Source organism: Hemicordylus capensis, chromosome 1 (genome assembly GCF_027244095.1).
Source record: "Hemicordylus capensis ecotype Gifberg chromosome 1, rHemCap1.1.pri, whole genome shotgun sequence".
NCBI lineage: Eukaryota > Metazoa > Chordata > Lepidosauria > Squamata > Cordylidae > Hemicordylus > Hemicordylus capensis.
In genome coordinates, this window is record NC_069657.1 from 442,794,578 (window position 1) to 442,818,294 (window position 23,717).

At 47.0% G+C, this 23,717-nt stretch overlaps 1 protein-coding gene across 4 annotated transcripts; it reads right to left on the bottom strand.

Moving 5' to 3' along the window:
- Nucleotides 1-949: 949 nt before the first annotated feature.
- Nucleotides 950-23,654, bottom strand: CLHC1 (clathrin heavy chain linker domain containing 1). Of its 4 annotated transcripts, none has more exons than XM_053246130.1 (12): nt 23,497-23,654; nt 21,578-21,854; nt 21,299-21,486; nt 19,523-19,650; nt 18,257-18,458; nt 15,345-15,463; nt 11,605-11,692; nt 10,571-10,677; nt 9,016-9,190; nt 4,959-5,161; nt 2,213-2,392; nt 950-1,277 (listed from the first exon to the last, which is right to left on the bottom strand). In XM_053246130.1, exons 2-12 carry the CDS (start codon nt 21,758-21,760, stop codon nt 1,081-1,083), a joined length of 1,770 nt encoding a protein of 589 aa, XP_053102105.1. In that variant the 5' UTR covers nt 21,761-21,854; nt 23,497-23,654; the 3' UTR covers nt 950-1,080. The 4 variants fall into 4 exon arrangements, with proteins under 4 accessions (XP_053102105.1, XP_053102115.1, XP_053102126.1 ...); XM_053246140.1 differs by having other exon boundaries at nt 23,474-23,639; XM_053246151.1 differs by lacking the exons at nt 21,299-21,486; nt 23,497-23,654 and having other exon boundaries at nt 21,578-21,727.
- Nucleotides 23,655-23,717: the final 63 nt, after the last annotated feature.

Genomic DNA, 23,717 nt, shown 5'->3' on the forward strand with positions numbered 1-23,717 from the left:
TGTTACCAAGGTTAGGGTATTTATTTCCATTGTCACAAATGGGGAAAACGATGGAAATGCTGTTAAGGCACCTGCTGGTTGGCTACAGGAGCACCACTGCTTCTGGGGCTGCAGCAACCACTAGTTCTAACAGAGATGTTAGAATTGTGCATCACGTGAGTCAAGAAACAATAAAAGTCTGTTGTGTAGCTGTGCCCGTGGTGGTGGTGTACATTTACATTTTTCTACCTAAGTTTGTAGGTGCAATTGTGCAAATACAGACTTGCATTTTGGGCAGTATACAAATGTGTTAAATAAATAAAAATTAAAAAATAAATACAGCATTTTACAATTACAGAGCTAACATTCAGTTTTGTGGAGGGGCATAACTGTGAAGAGAAACTATTTAAGGTAGGATGAAGACGAAGAAGGTGAAGTGAGAAGAGTTCTGATACAAACATGACTTCGTGACTACCCACCCAAAAAGGCCTGGATGGCCAGCAAGATTTACTTGCTTTCTTTTTTGCTGACCATTAGTAATTTTGAAAGACAATACGATAGTAACTTATGCAGTGGCATTATTTGCAGTGGATGCAGTGAAAATTTTATCACAAACTATGAATAACTAGTTAATAAACTAGAGATATAATAATCATAAAGATTGAGGGTTGTTTTTGATGTATCAGTGGATCATATCTTTGTGGATTTGTCTGGATATATTTGACATATTGTAGAGCAGCCTTCTTGTTGTACATGAAATAAATATTGATAATGGTCATATCCAGATGCCACAAAAGATTTGAAGGAACAAGCAACAGTCCCGAGCACTCCCAAAGTGGAGTGATAGAGAGAAATGTAGCTGTATCCAAATATTAATTCATGGCCAATTTAATCTTCCAGAAACATGGCCATACAGTGCTGGTGAACATATGGAACATATGGAAATAATGAACATATTTCCCAGTTAAAATAGGCACAAACATATTAAATACTTTATGGTTTTTAAAAAGGAAGAGAATTAACAGGAGTTTACATGTCTCATTCAAGCAGCTAACACAACTCCTAAGACAAAGAGCTCCCACTGTGTGCTTTGTAGGGAAATCACCAAAAGACGTGTTCCATTAACTTGGCATCCTCATCATCTAAAGGAACTTCAACCACTCCTTCCTGTGCAGCAAGGATCGAGATGAGAAGCTTCGATAACTTTTCTCTTCTGCTATCCAGGCATATTTCGGCTATCTTCTTCCACCCCTCCACTGTACAGTCTGAATCGCTCACAATCAGTTTTTCCAAGTCCCCTAAACATGTTTGCGAGGGGGTGAGGGTGGGGAGTGAAAGAATATTTCATCACATTTTATTTCTGCTTTCGTTCATATCACATGGAAACATGCATACATTTGGATGAGTGTTAGGATCCTAAGCAATTAAATGTTCCAGGTTGATTGGTTCTCAGCAGATGGATGTAAGAGGCAAGAACAGGAAAAGGTCTTTTAGAATGATGACATCCATGTTCATCAGTAGCTATTCATCCCAACCAGCCAAGGGAGGCACGGCTCCCTCTGCTTCCCAGCAGCATGGGTTGCTCCTTTCTCCATCACCCCGTCCAAGAACTTCACTGCTTGCAGGCTGGCCATTTGTCAGGTTAAGCACGCAGCTCTACCTGATCAATGGCCGGACTTCAGGCAGTGCAGCTCTTGGGTGGGGAGGGAGAGAGAGAAGCAACCTGAGCTGCCTCCTTTGGGGCACCCCCCCCCCGGATCATCAGGATGAGTCGCTACTGATCTTATCAAGGCTGAATAAAGATGTTTGGGTTAAAAGCGGAAATCAGACCAGTGGAGCATTTAAGGAAGGGGAGGGGGAAGATAGATCCCGGCTGTAAACGGAGTTTACAATCTAAATGTTTGACAGTGAAAGAACAGAGAGAGTGGAGAAAAGAGCTTAATCAGACTTGACCAGCATTCTCTTTTCAACAGAGGCCAGTAGGAGGCCTTGGGGAAATGTGAGAGCAAGCCTGAAGACGGCAGACTACCTCTGAACACAGGCGTGCCTTTCAGCTGCCAAGGCCAAAAGCCCCTGAGGAAGCTACCAAGAAGTACAGGGACAGGTGAGCTATCCATGAAGTATAGGTCAACAAGGCGTGGGAAGGGATGGAAGGGGCAAGGGCTCAGTGGGATCAAGGCAAGCACGTGCAGTTGCACTTCCACTGAGAGGGCCTACGTCCAGCCACACCCACCTCTTTCGTCTTTGGCCAGTTCCTCCAAAAGGCGTAGGCAGTAGATCTTGTGTTCTGTGCCGAGGAGCGTGAGGAGTGTTGTGCCAAGGGACAGAACAGCCGGTTTCCCATCCCACTCCTGAGTGAGGCAGCGAAGGAGTTGCACGCTAGGACAACTCTTCATCAAGAAGATATAATCCTCTGGAACCAGACAACAAAGACATGAGAAAGCTTGTTTAAAACTTAACAGAATGGCTCTCCCAGCATTCGACAGATGACCCTGGGTTCCAATATTATTTCTCCCTCTCTCATAATATTTACTCAGGGGAGGAGAGCTGGTCTTGTGGCAGCAAGCATCACTTGTTCCCTTTGCTAAGCAGGATCTGCCTAGGTCTGCACTGAATGGGAGACTACATGTGTGAGCAGCACTGGAAGATATTCCCCTTAGGGGACAGGGCTGTTCTGGGAAGAGCACCGGCCTGCTTGCATGCCAAAGGTTCCCAGTTCCCTCCCTGGCAGCATCTCCAAGAGAGGGCTGAGAGAGACTCCTGCCTGCAACCAAGGTAGACAATACTGAGCGAGATGGACCAAGGGTCCGACTTGGTATAAGGCAGCTTTTTATGTTCCTATTAGAACCCAGGGCCATCTGTTGATGCAAAATGCTGGGAGATTCAGGACAGACAAAAGGAAGTCCTTCTTTACACAGCCTGTAGATAAACTATGGAATTCACTGCTGCCGGAAAGGGATGCGCTTGAGCCATTGGTGCAGCCACCAGTGGGGCGGGGAGCGGTTCCCCTAAAAAACAGCTAAGGAGCTCCTTACCTGCCCATCCCCACCACTTTTCCATCGGTGGCACCCGCACTCCAAAGGGCTATGCATGGCTGCAGCGCTGTTCTCTGCAGCCTCCACGCACCGTTGGCATGCAGGGAACAGCACCACAGCGACGTGCGGCCTTTTGGAATGTGGGCACCACCGCTGGAAGAGCAGCAGGGCAGGGAGGAGCAGGTAAGGAGCTCCTTACCTGCTTTTAAAGGGAACCGCTCCCCGCCCCGCTGGTTCAAACCCCAGCGCACGAGTCAGTTTGGCACTTCCAAGTGGTGGCGCCGAACCGGCTCGTGCACATCCTTACTGCCGGATATGGTGATGCCCAACAATCTAGACAGTTTTTAAAAGGGCTTAGACAAGATCATGGAGGGTAGGGCTATCAGTGGCTACTAGCCTTGAACGCTGTATATTACCATCACAATCATCATGAACACCAAGTGCTAGGGAAGACCAATGGGAGAGGGTTGATTGCCCCTTTCCCCCCCCCCTTCCCAGATGCACCTGGTGGGCCACTGAAAGAAGCAGGATGCTGGACTAGATGGGTCTTTGGCCTGATCCAGCAGGGCTTTTCTTATGAATGGAGCCAACTTTCTGTTGCTTTTAACATGGTGACTCTTATCTAGGATTCCTCCCATGTGCTGCCAATTTGGTTTGTATCCAACTGTCAGCACACACCTTGCAAAGGAGTACGGCTTATACTTTGAGTGGCCACCATCTTGAAAGACCACAGCAGATTGGCTGAACCCCCATAAGGGTACCTACCCTAGGATAGGACCCTCCCATGTGCTGTAAGTTTGGTTTGCATACAACTGCAAATGCAAATGTTTTTTGACAGACATGGATACACACAAACACACACACTGATCTCTTAACCCTTCTTCCCCTTGGAAAGCAGACTAGCAAACACCCCTGGAGGCTTTACAGACAGGGCTTTTAATTCGAATCCACTCCGGATTGGAGTGTGCCGTCCACATATTAGTTCTGTTTACCCTGAAGGCCCTGCAGGCTATCAGGGACGAATACATACCTGACTCTGTTTCCCCCTGAATTACTGTTAAGAATTACTGCGCATTCTTGCTTTGCCCAAATTATGCCTGGAGTAAAAAAATCCTGTATTTGCAATAGCTTTCCCCCCCTTCCTCTTCAAAGCTGAGCTTCCTGGTATTCCCCGCCGCTTCTCCCGAGATGTGTGGAGTGGCTATTGGCAGTAATTCAGCTTTTTTCAAAACACAATGAAGGCGAGTTTGACAGCTGTGTTGTCTGCTCTGAGTGATTTGCACCTGCGAGTGCTGGGGTGGGGGTACACAGAGTTCAGTTCGGGTGCCAGCTATCATTACTTCCCATCTCCCAAGCACTGAGCAAAATGCCATCTGAATCCAACCGAAAGCCAAGTGAGGGGGCTGGAAAGGGGGGGGCAGCCCCCCTCCCTCCTCAGAGGATCCACTGCTGCTGCCGCCACCACAGGACAAGAGGAGGAGGGGAGGAGCATACAAGATGCTGGTTCTGCATCACTAGGCGGTGTGTGATCACTGGCAGCGGGGGGCGGGGGGAAGGGGGTTGAGTTGGAGACACCAGGGGAAAATGGAAGTTTTCTGCAAAAGAGTCAGTGCGGGGGGGGGGGGGGACTGCTTCTTCCCACTAAAGTCTCTGAGCTCTAAACCGGGCCCCTTGTTCAGTGGTGCCAAGACCAAACATGCCCAGTCCAGTTTGGACTCAAACCAAACCAAGAAAACCGGTTTTGTGCACATCCCTGGTGTGTGTGTGTTGTGATTTCATGTGTTACATGTTTTTACTTGATGTTTTAATGCTGTGTTGTGAGCAGCCCAGAGAACAATTTGTTATGGGGTGGCTAACAAATAAAGTGTATTTATTATTATTACTATTACTGTTGCTACTACTACTACAATATAACACAGAAACAAACAAGGCTTTGAAATTTACCTGTGGGGAAGTGCTTGAATTGGTGCAGGTAGTCCATGGCTCCAAAGACCTGGTCCTGCTTGCACAAACACAGGGCAGCTTTTGTGTGTGCCCCACACTTTGAGTAGACAATCTGAGCCAGGGCGTAGCACTGGGACACGTGGTGCTTATCCACGTCCACATACTGGTAAATTGCGTCACCAGCTGCCTCCGAGAATGCCAGGCTGGGGAAAACAAAGGCAAAAAGACACGTCTCAGGAACCCGAAAATCCATGAAGTGGAATCACCATTGGTCTTTGCAGAGGTGGTTTTCAGCCAGCTTCCTGGAAACCCTTGGATCTGTTGGGGCTCCTGACAGATGAGCCCCAACAGATGGTGAACAAACTTCCTGAAAGGTAGGTCTGACGTCTCCATCTGCACGAATGGTCCTCGAGACTCAGCTGGCCCCAATGCCCAGGTTGCTGCTCCTAGCAGTAATCATTAACAGACCATAAAGGCTTCCACATTTGGCTGAGCATCAAGGGGCCCACTTTTACGTTGCCTATGTGGCTCCGATGCTGCTGCAGTGCGGTTGCTTCTTACATTGCTCAAGTAATGTCATGGGAGAAGACTGTCGTCACATGGCTCCTTCCCACACCCCTGCATTGCCTCTTGAGGAAACGGAAACAACGTGGGCATGGGAAGGACGACATTTACTACATGGTCCAGGGCTTCTGATATCACTTGAGCAGTCCCCATGTTGGGAAGGTAGGCTGCAATACATCACCTGGTATGTATCTCAGAGATTTTGCTGGGGGAGGCTGGTGGCCCAGTCTGGTCCCAGCTTCTCCTTCCAAGGTACTCTGTTGAGGAACAGGTATGGGGGCATGGGTGGAGAAGCAGATTGGCTATGGTCTATTAGAATAACATCTCCCTGACCAGGATCCCTGTCAAAGTGTCTGACCATATTGAGTATGTGTACTTAAGTTTGGGCACCAGGGATAGACTGGGACTTCTGTTGGTGTACTGATCACCCCACTGCACAACAGAGTCCCTAACTGAGCTGGACTTGGCCTCAAGCTTGGTGTGGTGGGGGACTTCAATATTCAATTCGGGACCAATTTGTCTGGGGTGACTCAGGAGTTCTTAGCGGCCATGACAACTATGGGCCTATCCCAAGTGGTCTTGAGATCGACGCACGTTGCTGGTCACACGCTTGATCTGGTCTTTTACTCTGATCAGGGTGGTGTTCCACGGGTGGGGATTCCTGTGACTTCCCCATTGTCATGGATGGACCACCAACAGGTTAAGGTTGGACTTACAAACATGTCCTGCCTCCGCAGGCATGAGGGGCCTAGCAGGATGGTCCGTCTGAGGTGGTTATTGGATCCAATAGGATTCTAAGAAGCCTTGGAAGGAGTTAATGTTGGCTCTGCTGGTGATCCTGTTGATGCCTTGGTGTAGAACTGGAATAGCAAACTCACCAGGGCAGTAAACACAATAACTCCTAAGAGTCTTCTCCGACCTGCTCCAAAACTGGCCCCTTGGAATATGGAAGAACTACAGGGCCTGGAGTGGAAAGGTAGACTATTGGAGCGCAAGTTGAAAAAGACTCTACTCAAATCCAAGAAATTACAACAGAGTGCATTTGAAGACCTAGGCAATATGTGCGGCAAAGAAGCGATTCTTTTCTGCCCATATTGCACCCGCAAGCTCATGTCCAGCAGAGCTTAGGGTTGTGAGAGGGCTAGTATGTGCCCCTCCTCTCTTGAATCAGTATTCGGAATCATCAGTTACCCACTGTGACGCTTTTAATGAGCTTTTGTGTGTGGATAAAATCTCTCGTATTCAGGTCAACTCAGGCCCCAATTACTGCAGTGTCCAATGTGGAGGTGTCCAGCAACTCCTCTTATGTGGTTAGGCTGGATCTGTTTCAATTTGTGACTCCTGAGGTTGTGGACAAGCTGCTTGGAACGGTACAGCCTACCACCTGTTCTCTTGATCCTTTTCCGACATGGCTTAAATTATCTGGGAGAGGGTTGTTGTAAAAGGCCTGGTAGAGATTATAAATGCTCCCCTGAGGAAGGTCAGGATTCCTCCTGGTCTTAAGGAGGCAATCATTAGACTTCTTCTGCATAAACCTGCATTTAATCCCTCAGAATTAAACAACAAATTGAGACTGAATCCAAATAAGACAGAAGTACTTATTGTGCGGGGTCGAAACTAGGGAGACAATTTTGATCTGCCGGTTCTGGATGGGGGTCTCACTTCCCCAGAAGGAACAAGTATGCAGTCTGGGGGTGTTTCTGGATCCAAGCCTCTCCTTGGTGTCCCAGGTTGAGGCAGTGCCCAGAGATGCTTTCTATCAGCTTCGGCTGATATGCCAGCTGCGTCTGTTTCTTGTAAACAACCTCAGAACAGTGGTACATATACTGGTAATCTCCAGACTTGACTACTGCAATGTATTCTATGTGGGGCTGCCTTTGTATGTAGTCCAGAAACTGCAGTTGCTGCAGAATGCAGCAGCTAGGTTGGTCTCTTGGTCATCTCAGAGAGACCATATTACTCCTGTACTAAAAGAGCTACAATGGCTACCAATAGGTTTCCAGGCAAAATACAAGGTGCTGGTTATATCTTATAAATCCCTAAACAGCTTAGGCCCTGGGTATTCTAGAGAACATCTTCTTTGCTATGAGCCCCAGCGCCCATCTGGAGAGGATTGTCTGGTGGCTACGCAGAGATGGACCTTCTCTGTTTCTGCCCGGGAATTGGGAATGCATTCCCTGCTGTAATAAGAGCTTCCCCATCCCTGACAACTTTTTAAAAAGTCTCTGAAGCCTTATTTTTTCACCCAGTTTTTTAAACTGGTTTGTGGTTTTAAATTGTTTTTAAGGTTTTCATTTCCAATCTGTTTTGTGTTGTTTTAGACCACCCAGAGATGGACATTTAGGGCGGTCTGCAAATCTGAAAAATAAATAAATAAAAATCATTTTTGACTTTCTGTTTTTTAATACCACCTTAAGTTCCTACTTTTGGAAGAAAGGCAGTATATATCAATTCATGTATAAGGCCAATTTATTGTGTCTGGGGATGATGGGAGTTGTAGTTCAGCAACATCTGGAGGAACACAGGTCGGGAACCCCTGGTATGAGGTGATATCAGAACCACCTCTGGGGTCGGGTTGCCAACACTGCGTTGGCAGAAATCGGGACAGGGACTCGGGGGGGAGGGGCCATGGCCACCGGGGGCGTGGCTTAAAAAAAGTTTAAAGCTGCCGCTGAATGGTGGCGGAGCAGGATGGGAACTATGAAAGGAATGGTATGGTGGCTGAGTCTCTCTGGGGCAGGGGCCAGGGCTGGATGGGAGGCGGGCAGCGTGTGCGTGCACAGAAGCCTGAAATCGGCCCGTCTACCCGCCCTCCCTCCCCGCCTCCTCCTGAAGTTAGTGGAGGCCACAGCGCCCAGTGAGTGCTCCCGGCTTTCCTTTTAGCAGCAGCCCAGCGCGCCTGTCGCCACCGCCACTCACCAGTGCATGCCGACTGCCCGCCAGCCAGCCCTGGCCCCTGCCCCAGAGAGTCGCACCCACCATACCATTCCTTTCATGGTTCCCGTCCTGTCTCACGCCACCCACAGAGCACCTTGGCTCCCCTTCTGCCCCTGACCTCAGCCTCACAGAAGTGGGGTCCGAGAGTCAGACCAGGTGGGACAACATTTGCAATTCCATCTTGTTAAAATAGCAGCCACAGGGGATCAGTATTGGAACTGTGGTGCACAGAGAGGGAGTATTCCGTTGTTTCTCCTCGCACCAGAATTCTGATGAAACCCCCTCCCCACCAAGCTGCTGTTAGCCCCAGGTCAGCACCATCAAAAGCTTTCCTTCTGGGCAAATAGCCATGATTTTCATCAGGACTGCAGCATGAGGGGAAGTGGGGGAAATACTCCTTCCCCAAGCACCACAGTCTCAATCCTGATTGATTGCGCAATCTGCCGGCAAGCTATTTACATTTCCCCCCTCCTTCTTACAGAAAAGCAACATGGCATGTTACAGCCAACCGATCTCTGGAAGAGGCATGAGGGAGTCCTCTGAAGGGCACACTTACTCTAGCTGGGTGACCCAGTACATCACCAGATCTAGCCGTCTCTCTGATAAGGCGCATTTGATGGCTTCCGCAGTCAAATATTCGGAAAGAGGATACTTAGCGGCCGTGCATATGTTTATGAGACCTTCGCAGTAGATAAGCAGAGGGAGGGTCTTCCCTTTAATGGGGCCGACGGCTGAAAAGAGAATCCAACATATATATTTTAAGCGTATTCAGTAATGGGTGGTTTTGCCTGGAGCGGTTTGTTCTCTGCACCCAGCCCTCCTGTCCTTCCCAGATCAGATTCTCCATCAAGGATTCCCTACTACTGAGGCTCAGGATAAATGTACAATTTAAACTAAGGAAATGGACATCTATTTTTTTAATCTTACATTATTTATTCTGCTGAAAAGATTCAAAGTCTTTAGAAATGCTCAGTGAGAGCTGTGGGTTCAGGGAAAGAGGAGGGAAATGGGTGAAGGAAGAGCTTGCTGCCTGAAATGGATGGGGGAGAGCTTGCTCGGGGTTCTTCAGAGCCCGGGCGTGGAAGAGCTCGCTTGCGGCTCTATGGAGCCCGAGCCATGTCCCCCTGCAGGCTTCGGCGGCCTTTCCCATTGGTGGCCCGGGCTCTTAGAACCCAGTCGCACAGTGGTGGCTCCACCTCTGATCTGAAGGTCCCAAGCTCCCTCCCTGGAATCTCCAAGATAGGGCTGAAGGAGACTCCTGCCTGCAGCCTGGGAGATGCTGTTGCCAGTCTGTGTGGACAATACTGAGCTAGATGGACCAAGGGTCTGACTCAGTATAAGGCAGCTTCCGATGCTCCTATCATTTTCTCAGCTGTAGTACCCACCCTGTCTGGACCAGCTCCAGATTTGGGAGGGCCTTGGAAAAATTATCTCTGGTAGGCCCCAGTGCTCTTACCACAGAGGCAGGATTCTCTCATTCCCATTGGGACGGCAACGGCAACAAGAGCTTGTTGTGCCATATTTCCCACATGCACAGAATGACCCCATCTTTCTCAGGTGACCAGCCCTGACGTCAGCAGCATCTCCTCCCTGCAAGGGCTCAGAGGTTTGGGCAGAGTAGACCGTACTGAGCGACATGGACCAAGGGTCAGTGCAAGGCACATATATAAAATGGGAAAAGGAGGGAGAAAGTCAGCACAGTGCCAGTGAATGGAGAAAGCTCTGAGTGAGCCCCCTGCCTCAAGAGCAGACAAGGACAGAACTGGGAAGGGCTCGCTCTTCTCCCAGCTGATTCAATGAACTCTTCAAGTCTGCTAATCTGCACATATCCTGCTTTGAGGGTGAATGGAGGGCCATAGCCCACTCCAGATACCTGACTTCACAGAGAGAGAATGCTCCAAATAAGAACATGCTCTGCTGCATCCAGCCCAAGGCCCATCTAGTCCAGCATCCTGTTTCACAGAGTGGCCCACCAGATGCCTCTGGGGAGCCCCTGCAAGCAGGAGATGAAGGCCTGCCCTCTCTCCTGCTGTTGCTCCCCTGCAGCTGGTATTTAGATGCACCTTGCTCGGTTGATGGAAAAAATGAGAAGAGATCTCAGACCTCCATACCTCTAAATTTCTCCAGGATTTCTTCATTCCGGAGGATTCCTCTTGGACAGTTTACTGCGAATATTGCTGCAGCCTCATACTGACCACGGGAAAATAATTCATTGAACCTAACACAGATGAAAGAACATACAGCAGTAAGTGACAAGTGATGGATAAAAGTAAAACCAAGGGAAGTGTATGAGCGAGGGCCTGACACCCCCAATAAACTGGAATGAACTCTGGAGATGTAGCAAGGAAATGAGAAGATAATCTCTACTCCTCTGTACAGACTTCCCCACTTGACTGCCAGTCTCGATGTATTGGGGGACAAAAATATCTACTTGTTTCTCATATTTTATTCCTCCTTAGCATTTCTCTCTCTTTCCCTCAGATTTAAACCCTAAACCCCTTGGCTGTTGGTGGACCTTTTGTCTGTTGTTTTCTGGAAGGTGTGCAGCATATTTATTCGGATAATTCTGTACTGCCTTTTGCCAGTATAGCCTCTAGACAATTTACAGCATATTTAAAACAATGTGAAATAAAAGAATATAAATTTGATTTAAACACATCGCGATAGAATTAAAATACAATAAAATTCAACACGGAAAGCCATAAAAGGTTATGCAGCAGATTTTCCTCCCATCACCCAAAGGCACACCTGAATCATCTTCATTACTTAAAAAAGGCAAGGAGGAAGGGGAGGAAGTGTCTCTCCCAGGTGGCAGGAGAGAATTCCAGTGCCTGGGGCAACCACGGAGAAGGCCCTGTCCCACAGGCATGACAGTTGGGCCTCCAAAGATGTCAGTACGCCAAACAGAAACATTGCTTCTAGCAGTTCTTGTTGGGTGGACAGAATCACTTGGAGATATATGCCCAGCTACGGAATTTCTGTAAGATTTTGCTGCTATTATTTTGTGTTTTATGGATTGTTTTAATGTATTTTTGTTCTTAGGAGATTTGGTTCTTAGGAGCTAAAGTAGGACACATGGTTCTTCCACTAAAAATAAATAAATATGTGTAGTGAGGATCGTTCTCTGAGCACCTGCTCAACTTACCTTTCAATGTATTCAATCAGATCTTCGGCCTCTTTGCTTTTGGAAGGGTCACGCTCAAATACACTTGAGATGCTGGTGGCAACTGCACCTGAAAGTTTAGATCCACCCCTAGGAAGTTAATATTTTACATTCCCACAAAAAGTAACAAAACAAAAACAAGCTAACACCAATGGTACTAAAACCAAGAAGCATGAGAGACTTTAAAGTGCTACTAGAGATATGCATTATGGAACCAAGTATTTTTTAACAGAGTGAGCCAGAATAAAAGTAGTGAAGACAAGAAGTTCCGGTAAGAACTAATCTGTCTATTTTCCTTTCACTATCCCTACAATTAGACTAAATTTGGTCTAAATTGGTTAGGCAGTTCACAAGTTAGCCCACATGCATCTCAAACATTCACACATCTGTCATCTTGAATTGGGGTGGATGACATCATCACAAACTAAGCCGCTGAGGCGTCCCTATGTGTCCCTACAGCTGCAGCAAATTTGGTTCAAATCGGTTAGGCTGTCCACTTGCGCCTCAAACATTCATCTTGAACTGGGGTAGATGACATCATGACAAACTAAGCCATTGAGGTCTCCCTGTGTGTCCTACAACTGTACAGAGTTTGGTTCATATTGGTCCAGCCATTGCAAAGTTGATAGGGAGGGACACGCACATACCCAAAGTTGATAGGGAGGGACAAATGCACATGCGCGCACGCACACACACGCATAATGCCGGGTGATCTCATAAGGTTACTTTCCTTAAGGAAAGTAGGCTAAAAAAGAGCAATGGAAGAGCAGAGACAGAGAATATATGAAGCTCTTCCGCACCGTTTTTGGGAGCTAGATAGGACCAGAACTGGAAGGTGCCTGCTTTCGGTGCATCATGGGCATACTCTTAATTACATTTGGCCCAATCTATTGGGAGCAAGTGGACAGCACAACCTGTCTTAAAGGGATACCCTCCTACACTGTGGGAGAAACATGCATTATTGTATTACTTTTAATGCCACCGCTTCCTCCAAAGCATCCTGGGAACTGTGGTTTGGTGAAAGTTCTGAGAATTCTGTTAAGAACTGCCCTGGTGCACATGACAGAACTACAATGCCCAGGGTCCCCCAGGTAGACATGCCCTAAGATATTACTTCTGTCAGGCCTCGGCAAGGGCCAGACCTCCAGGCAGTCAGATTCTGGGGCACAGGGGAGCTGACTACAAGTCCAAAAAGGCCAGAGGCAGGCAGGTGTGATGCAGTAGGGGCATGGCATCAAGGTTCCAGGTGTTGGGAATTCTCTCTGGTAAGAGATACCCTTCTAATATAGCAGAGTGCATGGAGGCACAACACAGCGGAGTCTGCCCAGGCATGCGTGTATGCTAAGAGTAAAATAACTTGGAGTCAGTTCATAGTTTCAAATCAATATACGGAGTATTTATTAGTGAAATCCATTCTAGATAGTAAAGTGGGGAGATAGGATCTCTAATCTAACTAGCTAGCTGGATGCACATGGATGCATCTCTGCACACATGGTACAGGGAGAGAGGAGCTTGCATGTTGCAAGGGAGAAGAAAGGGAAGAGAAGGGAAGAGGAAGTGGCCAGGCAGGCAGGAAGGAAGTTAGTCCCTAAGAGTAGCAATCTACATGCCAAAGGGATAGTGTCAGAGCCGAGAGAAGGGATGACCAATGTCTTGACCCCTCTAGCCCTCTGACTCACTAGTCTGTCCCCCTCTGTCATTGAGACATGAGACAGCACAAAGTCCTTCACTTCCAACACAGGTAGCACCCGAAGATAAGAGGGACGAATGGCAGATGCATGGTCAAAATAGCAGGCAGGAGTCAAGATCCAAAGCAACAATAAGGGGAAGGGGGCTGTAACTGCACAGGCTTATACAGACAGGACTACACACCTTCAGCCCTGGTGGTGCAGAAGGCAAGGTCTGACTGCTGGAAGCCCTGGCTGGTTCAAGACCTACCACTACCACCACAACCTGTCCCGGTGCCTTCCGCCTTGAGCAGAAGTGACATGAGACTGGCCCAGACCAGAGGCTCACCCAGCCTATATTGGGCAGAGAGACCAGAATTGAAGGGTTGACAGGAAGCAGTGGAGATATGGTAAGGGAGAGCTGGCTGACAATGGACGAAGAGGGAAAGGAAAATTAGGAAAGGTGGTGGGTTGTTTTTTTTTTAAAGACTCTCAAGAGATCAGAAGGATGGGTACTCACTTGATTTATGGGAGGGCATGCAAGAAGTCACAAAAATAAGAACCTGTGAATGTGACAGGAACAAATGTGGGACTGTAGAGCAGAGGGGACAAAAGGGCGTGTAAGAGGAAGACCAGAGAGCAAATGATCGTTAGGACAGGAGATCTAAAGGACTGCCTCCTCCCATATAAACCTGCCCAAGCATGGAGATCTTCAGAAGGATATCACTGCTCCAGATCCCATCCCCAGCAGAGGCACCCTTGGCAGTGACTTGGAACACAGTCGTCTCAATGGTGCTAGTTATAACTTTAAAAGCCCTAAACGGCTTAGGCCCTGGGTATCTAAGGGAGCATCTTCTTCGTTATGAGCCCCACTGCCCATTGAGGTCATCTGAGGAGATTCGTCTCCAGTTACCGCCAACTCGTTTGGTGGCTACACAGAGACGGGCCTTCTCAGTTGCTGTCCCAAGATTGTGGAATGCACTCTCTGCTGAGATATGATCCTCCCCATCTCTGGCAATTTTCAAAAAACACCTGAAAAGCCATCTTTTCACCCAAGCTTTCTCAGCTTGCTAAATTTTGGGTGTTTTAATATCTGGTTTATTTTAAAATTAAAAACCCGATTTCGGGATTTCAATCACTGTAGTTGTTTAATTGTTGTTTTAAAATGCTTTTAAATTGTTAATTGTTATATTGTTTTTAATTTGTTTTAGCTCTTTACTGTTTTAGTGGTTTGTTTTAATTGTAAACCGCCCTGAGCCATTTTGGAAGAGCGGTATACAAATCAAATGAATAAAATAAGATAAAATAAATAATAAATGGCGGCACCTGGGTCATGGGACTCCCTCCCTTTAGAAGCCCGGCAAGCACTTTTCATTGTCAGGTCAAGACTTTTCTCTTTAGACAAGCATTATTGCTGCATGCTGAGTTTTACTGCTGACTGCTGCTAGTCTGTACCTTCTCTGTGTCACTGCTGCTGGCCTTTTATAGCTGACTGTGCTTTCGTAATATATTTTTAGAAGTATTATTGTATACTGCTTTGGGTATGAATGTAGAAAAACGGTCTATGCGTTAAACAAATAGGACACGCACCGTTTAGGCAAATAAACCCAAATCCAATTTCATTTTTGCATTTCTGCTTGTCGCACAGATCTGCTGGCTTCCCTTTTTGGGCTGGGGTAAGGCTGGTGGCTGCTAATTATGGAACAGGGAAATCCTAAGAACAGCCCTACTGAATCAAGCCCAAGGCCCATCTAGTCCCACGTCCTGTGGCCTACCAGGTGCTGCTGGGAAGCCCACAGGCAGGAGCTGAGAGCACACCCTCTCTCCTGCTGTTACCCCCCTGCAACTGGTATCCAGAGGCATCCTGCCTCTGTGAGGCTGGAGGCGGCCTATAGCCCTCCGACTAGTGGCTATTGATAGACCTCTCCTCCATGAATTCATCCAAACTTCTCTTAAAGCCATCCAGGTTGTTGGCTGTCTCCACGACTTGTGGCAGAGAATTCCACAAGCTGATTATGCATTGTGTGAAAAAATACTTCCCAAACAATCTTTTACCTTTTGCCTCTTTCTCATTTTCTATCATTTGCAGAAGCAAGTTCTGCAGGGTCTCAACGCTCTTGTCCGTATTCTCCCACGTTCCTACGACATTTGAGAACTGCGTTATTCGGTAAAAGCTACAGGAGAAAAAACAGGAGAGCAACGAGTGAATGGTGATTGCTCATCAGCCTCTGATTGGCTCTCTGCTGGCTCCTTCAAAATTTGGCCTCTCCTCATTTTGGCCATCTTGTGCTCTCTCTCTCCATGTTTGAGTTGTCGTGACTCCAGTCCCAAGCCCTGGCCAGGACCCTGGCACAGAGTGGAAGGAATCAGCCAGTCCAGGAGGGCTAGCAACATAAACGGCAGATGCTAGACCCAGGGACCCCTAAATGGGGACCCCCGAAATGACACCGCCTGAGATAAATTCCCCCCAAAGGCTGGTGTGTCCCCCTGCCGCCACACACACACACACACACCAAGGGCCTCACACTGCCCAGGGCATACTAGTCAGTGCCTGCATTGTACCAGCTCACGTGTTCATTAAGGGAAATGCAGTGGAGTGTTAGGCGTAAGGCCAGAGGGCTCCCCCTGCTGGAACCCAGGAGCGATGGCCCAAGAGGAACAGGAAGTCTCAGCTGGGCTTTCTGAGTGTGCAGATGGAAACACCCCTCCTTCTCACACACAGGAACATAGGAAGCTGCCTTCTCCCACGTCAGACCATTGGCCCATCTAGCTCGGTACTGTCTACCCAGACTGGCAGCAGCTTCTCCAAGGTGACAGGCAGGAATCTCTCTCAGCCCTCTCTTGGAGATGCTGCCAGGGAGGGATCTGGGAACTTTCTGCATGCAATCAATCAATCACACAGATGCTCTTCCCAGAAGGGCCTGGTCCCCTCAGGGGAATATCCTACAGTGCTCACATGCATTCAAATGCCGACTTTGCCTGCTTGGCAAAGGGGACAATTCATGCTTGCTACCAAAGACAACCACAGGGCTCTGTGGTCGCCAGGAGACGATGGCACACTTTATCTTTTACCACAAGACCAGCTCTCCTCCCTAACATGCATAGGCTGTGTGTTCTTCCTCCTACAACAGACACTTAGACTGCAAGCACTGAAAACAAAAAAGGCTGCATTTTCCTCCTATGCACATTTAATCCATCAGTTAAAGCTCATGGGATTAATTGATTAAACTTTAATTGGGTGACAGCCCTAAACGACACAAAGACAAGGATTGCCTGAATGAATCATACCCATATCTGGCTCCTGAAAGATCCATTATCCTCAGGACCAGTCTGAAAGTTTTGGATTCCACAGGCAAGTTTCTGAATCAGTTTAATGAATGACTAAATGCACATAATATTGTAGCATTTGCTGGCAGGCTATTTCCCAAGGCAGATTCCTGATTAGTAGTCCAGTATGCCAAGCGGATGCTCCTTAATGATCAGTAGCTATTTTTAAATAGGAGTCTCTAGGTACAGAAACCACTCTGGGCTGGTTCAGACCATACTTTCTTCCACTGTACTGGCCTGATGTGGTTAAGAAGGGGGTTGCACCAAGACGATGCCTGCCCTGACATTCTCCTGGTGCATTCCTTGATTGTGTGTAGGAAAACAGGAAGCTGCCTTATACTAGGTCAGACCATTGGTCTATCTAGCTCAGTATTGTCTACACAGACTGGCAGCTGCTTCTCCAAGGTTGTAGGCAGAAGTCTCTCTCAGCCCTATCTTGGAGATGCTGCCAGGGAGGGAACTTCTGTATGCAAGCATTCAGATGCTCTTCCCAGGGTGGCCCCATCCCCTAAGAGGAATACCTTACAGTGCTCATGCACGTCCTCCAAGTTGTCACTCTACGTGCAATCCAAGTGCAGAGCAGCAGTTCAGATTGTATCCTCCCCGCCCCCATTCAATAAAGAAACACACCAGGGATGCTGGGATTATCTGGGAAAGATGCTGGGAGGAGGGGTGAGCTTGGCGTGTCCCTCTTAACTACATGGGCTGGTTTGTGGTGGTGGGGAAGTATTGTCCAAAATGGCTGTCTGAAATGTGAAAAGTCAACAGAGCTTGGAAGAGGGGACACCCCCTCCCACAAGCGAAGGGGAGGGGCTAACGTAAGATGTGTGTGAGTAGGAACACAAGAAGCAGGTTTAAGACAGAGGAAAAGTTTCTGGGGCAGACAGCTGCAAAATGTGCTGAATGGTCTCGCTGGAGGAATCTGATATGAAGCAACAGAGCTGTTGTCTCGTACAAATACATTTGCTGCTAACCTCCACCTGAAGCTTTCTTTGTATATTTATATACCACCCATCCAAAACCAGCTCAGGGCGACTCACAATTAAAAATAAAACAATTTAAAATATTAACATAAAACATAAAATAAAGCTAGTTAAAATAATAATAGAAAACTCACTTAAAAGCCATTAAACCAATTTTCTGACTACCCAGAGATCTGCATATGGGGTGTTATATAAATGTGTCAAATATATAAACAAACAAAACAAAACAATTTAAATATGTTTACGAGCCAGGCTGAAAGGATGGGTCTTTAGGGCTTTCCTGAAGGCCTTCAAAGATGATAAGCCTTTTATACCCACGGGGCGTGTGGTCCACAACCTAGGGGAAGCTACTGAGCAGGCCTGATCCCAAGTTGCCACCAGATGATCTGGTGGCACTAAAGACAGACCTCTCCTAATGATCTTAATGAGCAGTGGGGATCTTGCAGAGAGGCGTTAACCCAGGCCTAAGCTGTTCAAGGCTTTAAAAAGTAATAACTAACACTTTCTATTTTGCCCAGAAACATACCAGCAGCCAATGTAACTGTTTAAGAATATTTGTATCCTCGCATGACATAAACACGAAGTCTCAAATGATCTCTTCTCCAAGAGACCTTCATAAGAAAAAGAAAACTTATGTTGTAAGAGAAGCCATTATACCAAAATTTCAGCTTCTCGTTCTCTGCTTCGGCTTTCTCTCTCTCGGCCAGAGCCCGCAGTAGATCCACTTGGACCCCCTCCAGGTTCTCCAGGGGGATGTATTTGGTCAGCATGTCTACTTTCAGCTCTTTCGCCTTCTTTTGTAGAAGAGCAAGATGCTTAGTAAGGGCATCTATGTCGAGGGAATCTTTCTGGTTGAGACCTGTTGAGAAGGGGAGGAGCCGTGCTTTCTATTATTTATTTATTTATTACACTTGTATGCCACCCCAAACTGGCGTCTCTGGGCAGTTCACAACCAGAGTTCTATTAACTCATGATCGTGATCAGTACACTGATGATAAGTGCAATTGGCATTCAGATAGAAGTGGTGATCATTATGAAATGACAAACATTCAAAGCAAACTGAGCATTTTGTTGCTTCTTAAAAAGAAGTTAGGGGATGCGGCTCAACAACAGAGACCATGCTTTGTAGGCAAGGTTCAATCCTTGGCATCTCCAGTTAACAAGTAGTTAACACTGAGAAAGATTTCTGTTTGTCTGACCTCACAGAGACGCTGTCTGTCAGAGCAGACCAGTGGCTCCCAACCGGTGGTCCTCCAGACGTTGCTGAACTACAACTCCCATCATCCCCAGCCATAGTGTATTGATGGGAGTTGTAGTCTAGCAATATCTGGAAGGCCACAGGTTGGGAACCACTGGAATAGACAATACTGGGTTAGATGAACTAAGGGTCTGACTCAGTAGAAGGCATCTTCGTGTATTTTTATTGCGTGAAACCATGGGCGGAGGTCATCTGGAGAACTGGACTACGGTATCACCAATATGCTGACGACACTTCGTTCTCACTCTGAAATCTGATCCCAGAGAACAGTGGATGTCCTAAACCGTGGGCTGAAGTTCTTACTGCGATCTTCTGCTGGTGTTCTGTTTTTATTGGATGCTACATGTAGAAAACTACATGGCTCTGTGGTCACCAGGTGTCGAAACCAACTCGACTGCACAACCTTTCCTTTCCATGTATTTTCTATTGCATTTATTCTTCTACTTTGTGTGTCGTCCTGGAAGAACTGTCTGAAAGGAGGCTCAGAAAAATGCCCAACTAAACAAATTGTTGCTACCAGTCATTCTGCTTGGGACAACAGCATTGCAAGGTACTGCCAAAGAGGGGACTCCCTCTGCCTTATGGGGAAACAGCTTATCCAAAAAGGGGGGCATAATTGAATTGGAGGAAGCCGATTTAAATGTTATAAGGCAACTACAACGCACCTGGTATGTGCTTAGCAGGGTTGATCTTCTTTGGGCTTGAAGATGCTTTTGATGCTTCCGTTCTTAAGGTTCTTATTTTCTGTATGAGGGACTCCATTCTTTCAGAATTGTTTTCAATTGTTCTTATCCTAAAATACAAGAGATCTCCATTTACAGTAACTCTGCCTCACTTATGTAGTGGCTGCCTAGGGCACCAACCATGGAAAGTGATTTGCAAGGAGCCCTGGGGTCTTTGACAGGATCCCATGATTTTCAGTTAACCTTGGCCACCAAGCCAAAGTTGTGGATGTCTGCCCGCTGCTAGTCACCCCCATGTGGGGAGCATGCCAATTTGGCTGCTGCTTAGGCACAGCACCTGGGGCACCCCACCTGAGCAGCAGCAGCAGCCAAAGACCTCCTGAAGGGGACCGAAAATAAAAATGCAATTATAATGTCCTTATACAAATCTATGGTGCAGCCACATCTGGAGTACTGTGTGCAGTTCTGGTCACTGTATCTTAAGGAGGACATTGGAGAACTGGAAAAGGTGAAGAAGAGGGAAACCCAGATAATCAGGGGCCTGGAGCACTTCCTTTATGAGGCCAGGCTACAACACCTGGGACTTCATATAGTTTGGAGAAGAGGTGACTGTGGGGAGACAGTAGAGGTGTATAAAATTATGCATTAAGTAGAGAGAGTGAACAGATAAAACTTTTTCTCCCTCTCTCACAGCACTAGAACCAGGGGTCATCCCATGAAACTGATGGCTAGGAAGTTTAGGAACAACGAAAGGAAGTACTTTTTCACACAGCACATAATTAATCTATGGAATTCTCTGCCACGGGATGTGGTGATGGCCACTAGCTGGGGGGCTTTAAAAGGGGCTGGGTGCCTAATTTGCATATTATGTAAACTGGCTTGAAAATGATTTTGAGCAGAATAGTGACTGCACGTTTTGCTCCATAACTCCGCTTCTACAAGGGCTAGCGCTTAGCTTTTTAAAATTAAATTTTATTTAATGAAAGCTGAAATCCAGGCGGATCTGGGTGAGATGCTTAAAATCTGGATGAAACCCGAAATTCCAGGGGGCATGGCAACTGCATTTAAATGGCTACTGGTCTGGTGGCTATAGGCCACCTCCAGCCCCAGAGGCATGTTGCCTCCAAATACCTGCTAAATACAGTTGCAGGGAAGCAACAGCAGAAGAGAGGGCATGCCCCCATCCATCACTTCCCTACGGACCTCCCAGAGGCATCTGATGAGCCTCTGTGGTAAATAGGATGCTGGATTAGACGGGCCTTGGGCCTGATCCAGCAGGGCTGTTCTTATGGGAGCATGTCCGTCTGATTGCTGCATGGCCCGGCACTCCTGACGGAGCAGCAGACAAGCCCCCACTTCCCTTCTCCAGCTCGAAAGAAAGAAAGAGAAGCAGGGAGTATGAGCTCCCTATGAGCTCTTCTTTAGGCTCCACATCAAGCAAAACAAGAGGAGGGGGAAAGTGAGAGGGCATGCAAAAAAACCTTCCCAAGTGTGCAGTTTGTAAAAGTCTTGAGATGGACTGCAACACTGTTACAAATGCAGAGGAGGCTTTCTCTTCATCCTTCTCTTTGTCTATACTCCCCCACTCCACCCCTTCTATTTTGCTTAATGCCAATCGGAAGGAGCGTTTTGGAGAATTTGGAAGCTTACTGACTTAATTTGTGATATTTTAGTTATCACCTTGCTCTGGATTTCAAAATACTTACTGCAAGCATCCCTAAAAAGTAAGTAAATTAAAACAGCAGAAAGAGTCTTTACTTCTCTGTCAGTTGAGAAACTCTCTTCCTATAATACATGAGAGTTGAAGGTTCACAGGCAATAACTTTAAGTTTCCCATGTAGATAAAAGGCAGTTCGCTGGCCCTTTTTGAGTGCTTCTATAAAAGAATCGTATTCCTGCTTGATTGTAGTCAGGATGCCCTTGTAGGTATTAACATGCTCAATTATCTGCATCAGAATTACAGAGAGGAGTTATTTGTCTCCACACCGCTCTAGTCTATAACAATGCAACAAACAAAATCAGACAATGCCCAGTTACCATTTCAAACACATTTTTGTATATGATATAATACTGCTCAGCTGGTCCTTCTTCGGTACAGCCGACTTTCTCGATTTCTGAAATGATGTAGCTCTGGATGCTCTCCAGAAATTCCTTCTCACTCTCAGGGATTATGGGAGGCAGCACCGAATGCTTTTTTGATCCAGCGCTCTCTGCATTCATGGTGGAGGAATCAGCTAAGCTTCCATTTTGGACAGGTGTCTCAGCATTAGTTGCTTCCTCTAATCAGAGAAATTTGAAATACTTCCGTGAAAACCTACAAGACAAGGTGGCATTGTGAAACGTAACTGAAAATTTATCTTAATCTAGATGCAAATCTCCAACTCCTTATTCTAGAGTAACCACATTAAATTCATTGTGGCATAAGAGCAATGTACAATATTGGATAAGACAGGGTTTCCTAACCTTGGCAGTGTTCCCTCTGACAGAGATTCCCCAATGTTGTTTACTACAACTCCCAGAATACCCAGCCAAAGGCCACTGCAGCTGGGGATGCTGGGAGTTGTAGTGAAAAACATCTAGGAATCCCTGTTAGAGGAAACACTGGACCTTGGGTCCCCATATGTTGTTGGATGATAACTCTCATCATAATTGGGGATGATGTGAGTTTTATTTAACACATTTACAGACCACCTATAACCAGGTCTTAAGGTGGTTTACAACTTCATAATGTAGTCCAACAACAGCTGGGACCCAACACTGGTAATCCCCGAACTCAGAGGTTCGTCACCTGTGACGCAGGAAAGTCCAGATTTAGATCTCACCTTTACCATGAACTCAAGGTCTCTTTCAAGAAGTCAGCCTCAGCCCTGCACCTATGATACAGGAACACTAATACTGATCTCCTGCCCCATCTTACAGCATTTCTGTGAAGATTACTGAGACAATGAACAGGAAGTGCTCTGCACTCTCTATAACAATAGTTTTCAAACTCTCAAAAAACTCTTTCTGTATCAATCTGTTGGGCACAGAATCCCTGTCTATTCCATGGAACATGATCTGAAGACAACTGCTCAAAAGCCACACTCCTGCTCACAAGTACACTATCTGAAACTGGAGAAAGCAGAGTTCCCCCCACTTCCTTTAGAACTATTTGGTTTTCCTCCTATTTAAATATATGCAAATTGAACCAATTAATTAATTAATTAAACTACAGATTTTCAAATTGGGACCACAACTCATAAGGCTGAAAGCTATTGGGGTTGGGGATGAGCTAGTCTTGTGGTAGCAAGCATAATTATCCCCTTTGCTAAGCAGGGTCCACCCTGCTCACATTTAAATGGGATAACTGTTTGTGAAAGGGGGAAAGGGTTTGTTTCTCACCCCACTGGGCTCTGAAGCCTGCCACAGTGCAGGGTTTGCACCGCTTTCTTTGGGGGCAATTAGTCACCAGGCCTCAAGACTGGCCTGGAGTCCTCAGGATATGAATATGATGAATATTTATATGCCACTTTTCAACAAGAGTTCCCAAAGCAGCTTACATAGATCTAAACAAATAAAATGGCTCCCTGTCCCCAAAAGTTTCCCAATCTTAAGAAGAAACATAAGACAGTCACCAGCAACAGCCACTGCAAGGATGCTGTGCTGGGGATGGAGAGGGCCAGTTGCTCTCCCCCTGCTCAATAAAGAAAATCACCACTTTTAAAAGGTGCCTCTTTGCTCAGTTAGCAGGGAGCTGAATTGAACTGATCTTGTTACGGTCAGTGAGCAGCTATGAGCCCCAGGAATCAGCCTCAGTCTTGAAGTGACTGTTGGAAGCAATCCTGAGATATAAAAACGGAGTGAAGTACGGAGCGGGGAGAATCCCTCCAGGAGCAGCTTCACCCAGACCCGGCAACCCCAGCGGCCACGACTCCCTCCAGCCACTTTGCCTACCCCTTCCTCCGCAGCAGACTCACCCTGGAGCCTCTGCTCACTGGTAACCAAACCGAATTAAAACAGAGCAGAGGAGGAACAGAGCCAGTCAGATGCATTATGGGAAATGTGGTTTCCCACGTCAACCTCCTCCTCTCGGTCACGCGGCCCCCCCCCTTCCGCCTACAACTCCCGACGGCCTTTTCGAAAGTTCGGCCTCTTCCCGACGTCCGGGGCGCCACCTCTCCCTAGGAACTACCACTCC

Excerpts from the sequence above, each read along its gene's own strand:
- CLHC1 (XM_053246130.1), bottom strand. The coding sequence starts at position 21,760 with ATGAATGCAGAGAGCGCTGGATCAAAAAAGCATTCGGTGCTGCCTCCC. Across the intron at positions 15,464-18,256 it reads AACGAGAAGCTGAAATTTTG|CTTTTACCGAATAACGCAGT; the intron begins GTATAATGGCTT and ends TTTCTCCTGTAG. Across the intron at positions 5,162-9,015 it reads TACTGGGTCACCCAGCTAGA|CCTGGCATTCTCGGAGGCAG; the intron begins GTAAGTGTGCCC and ends TGTTTTCCCCAG.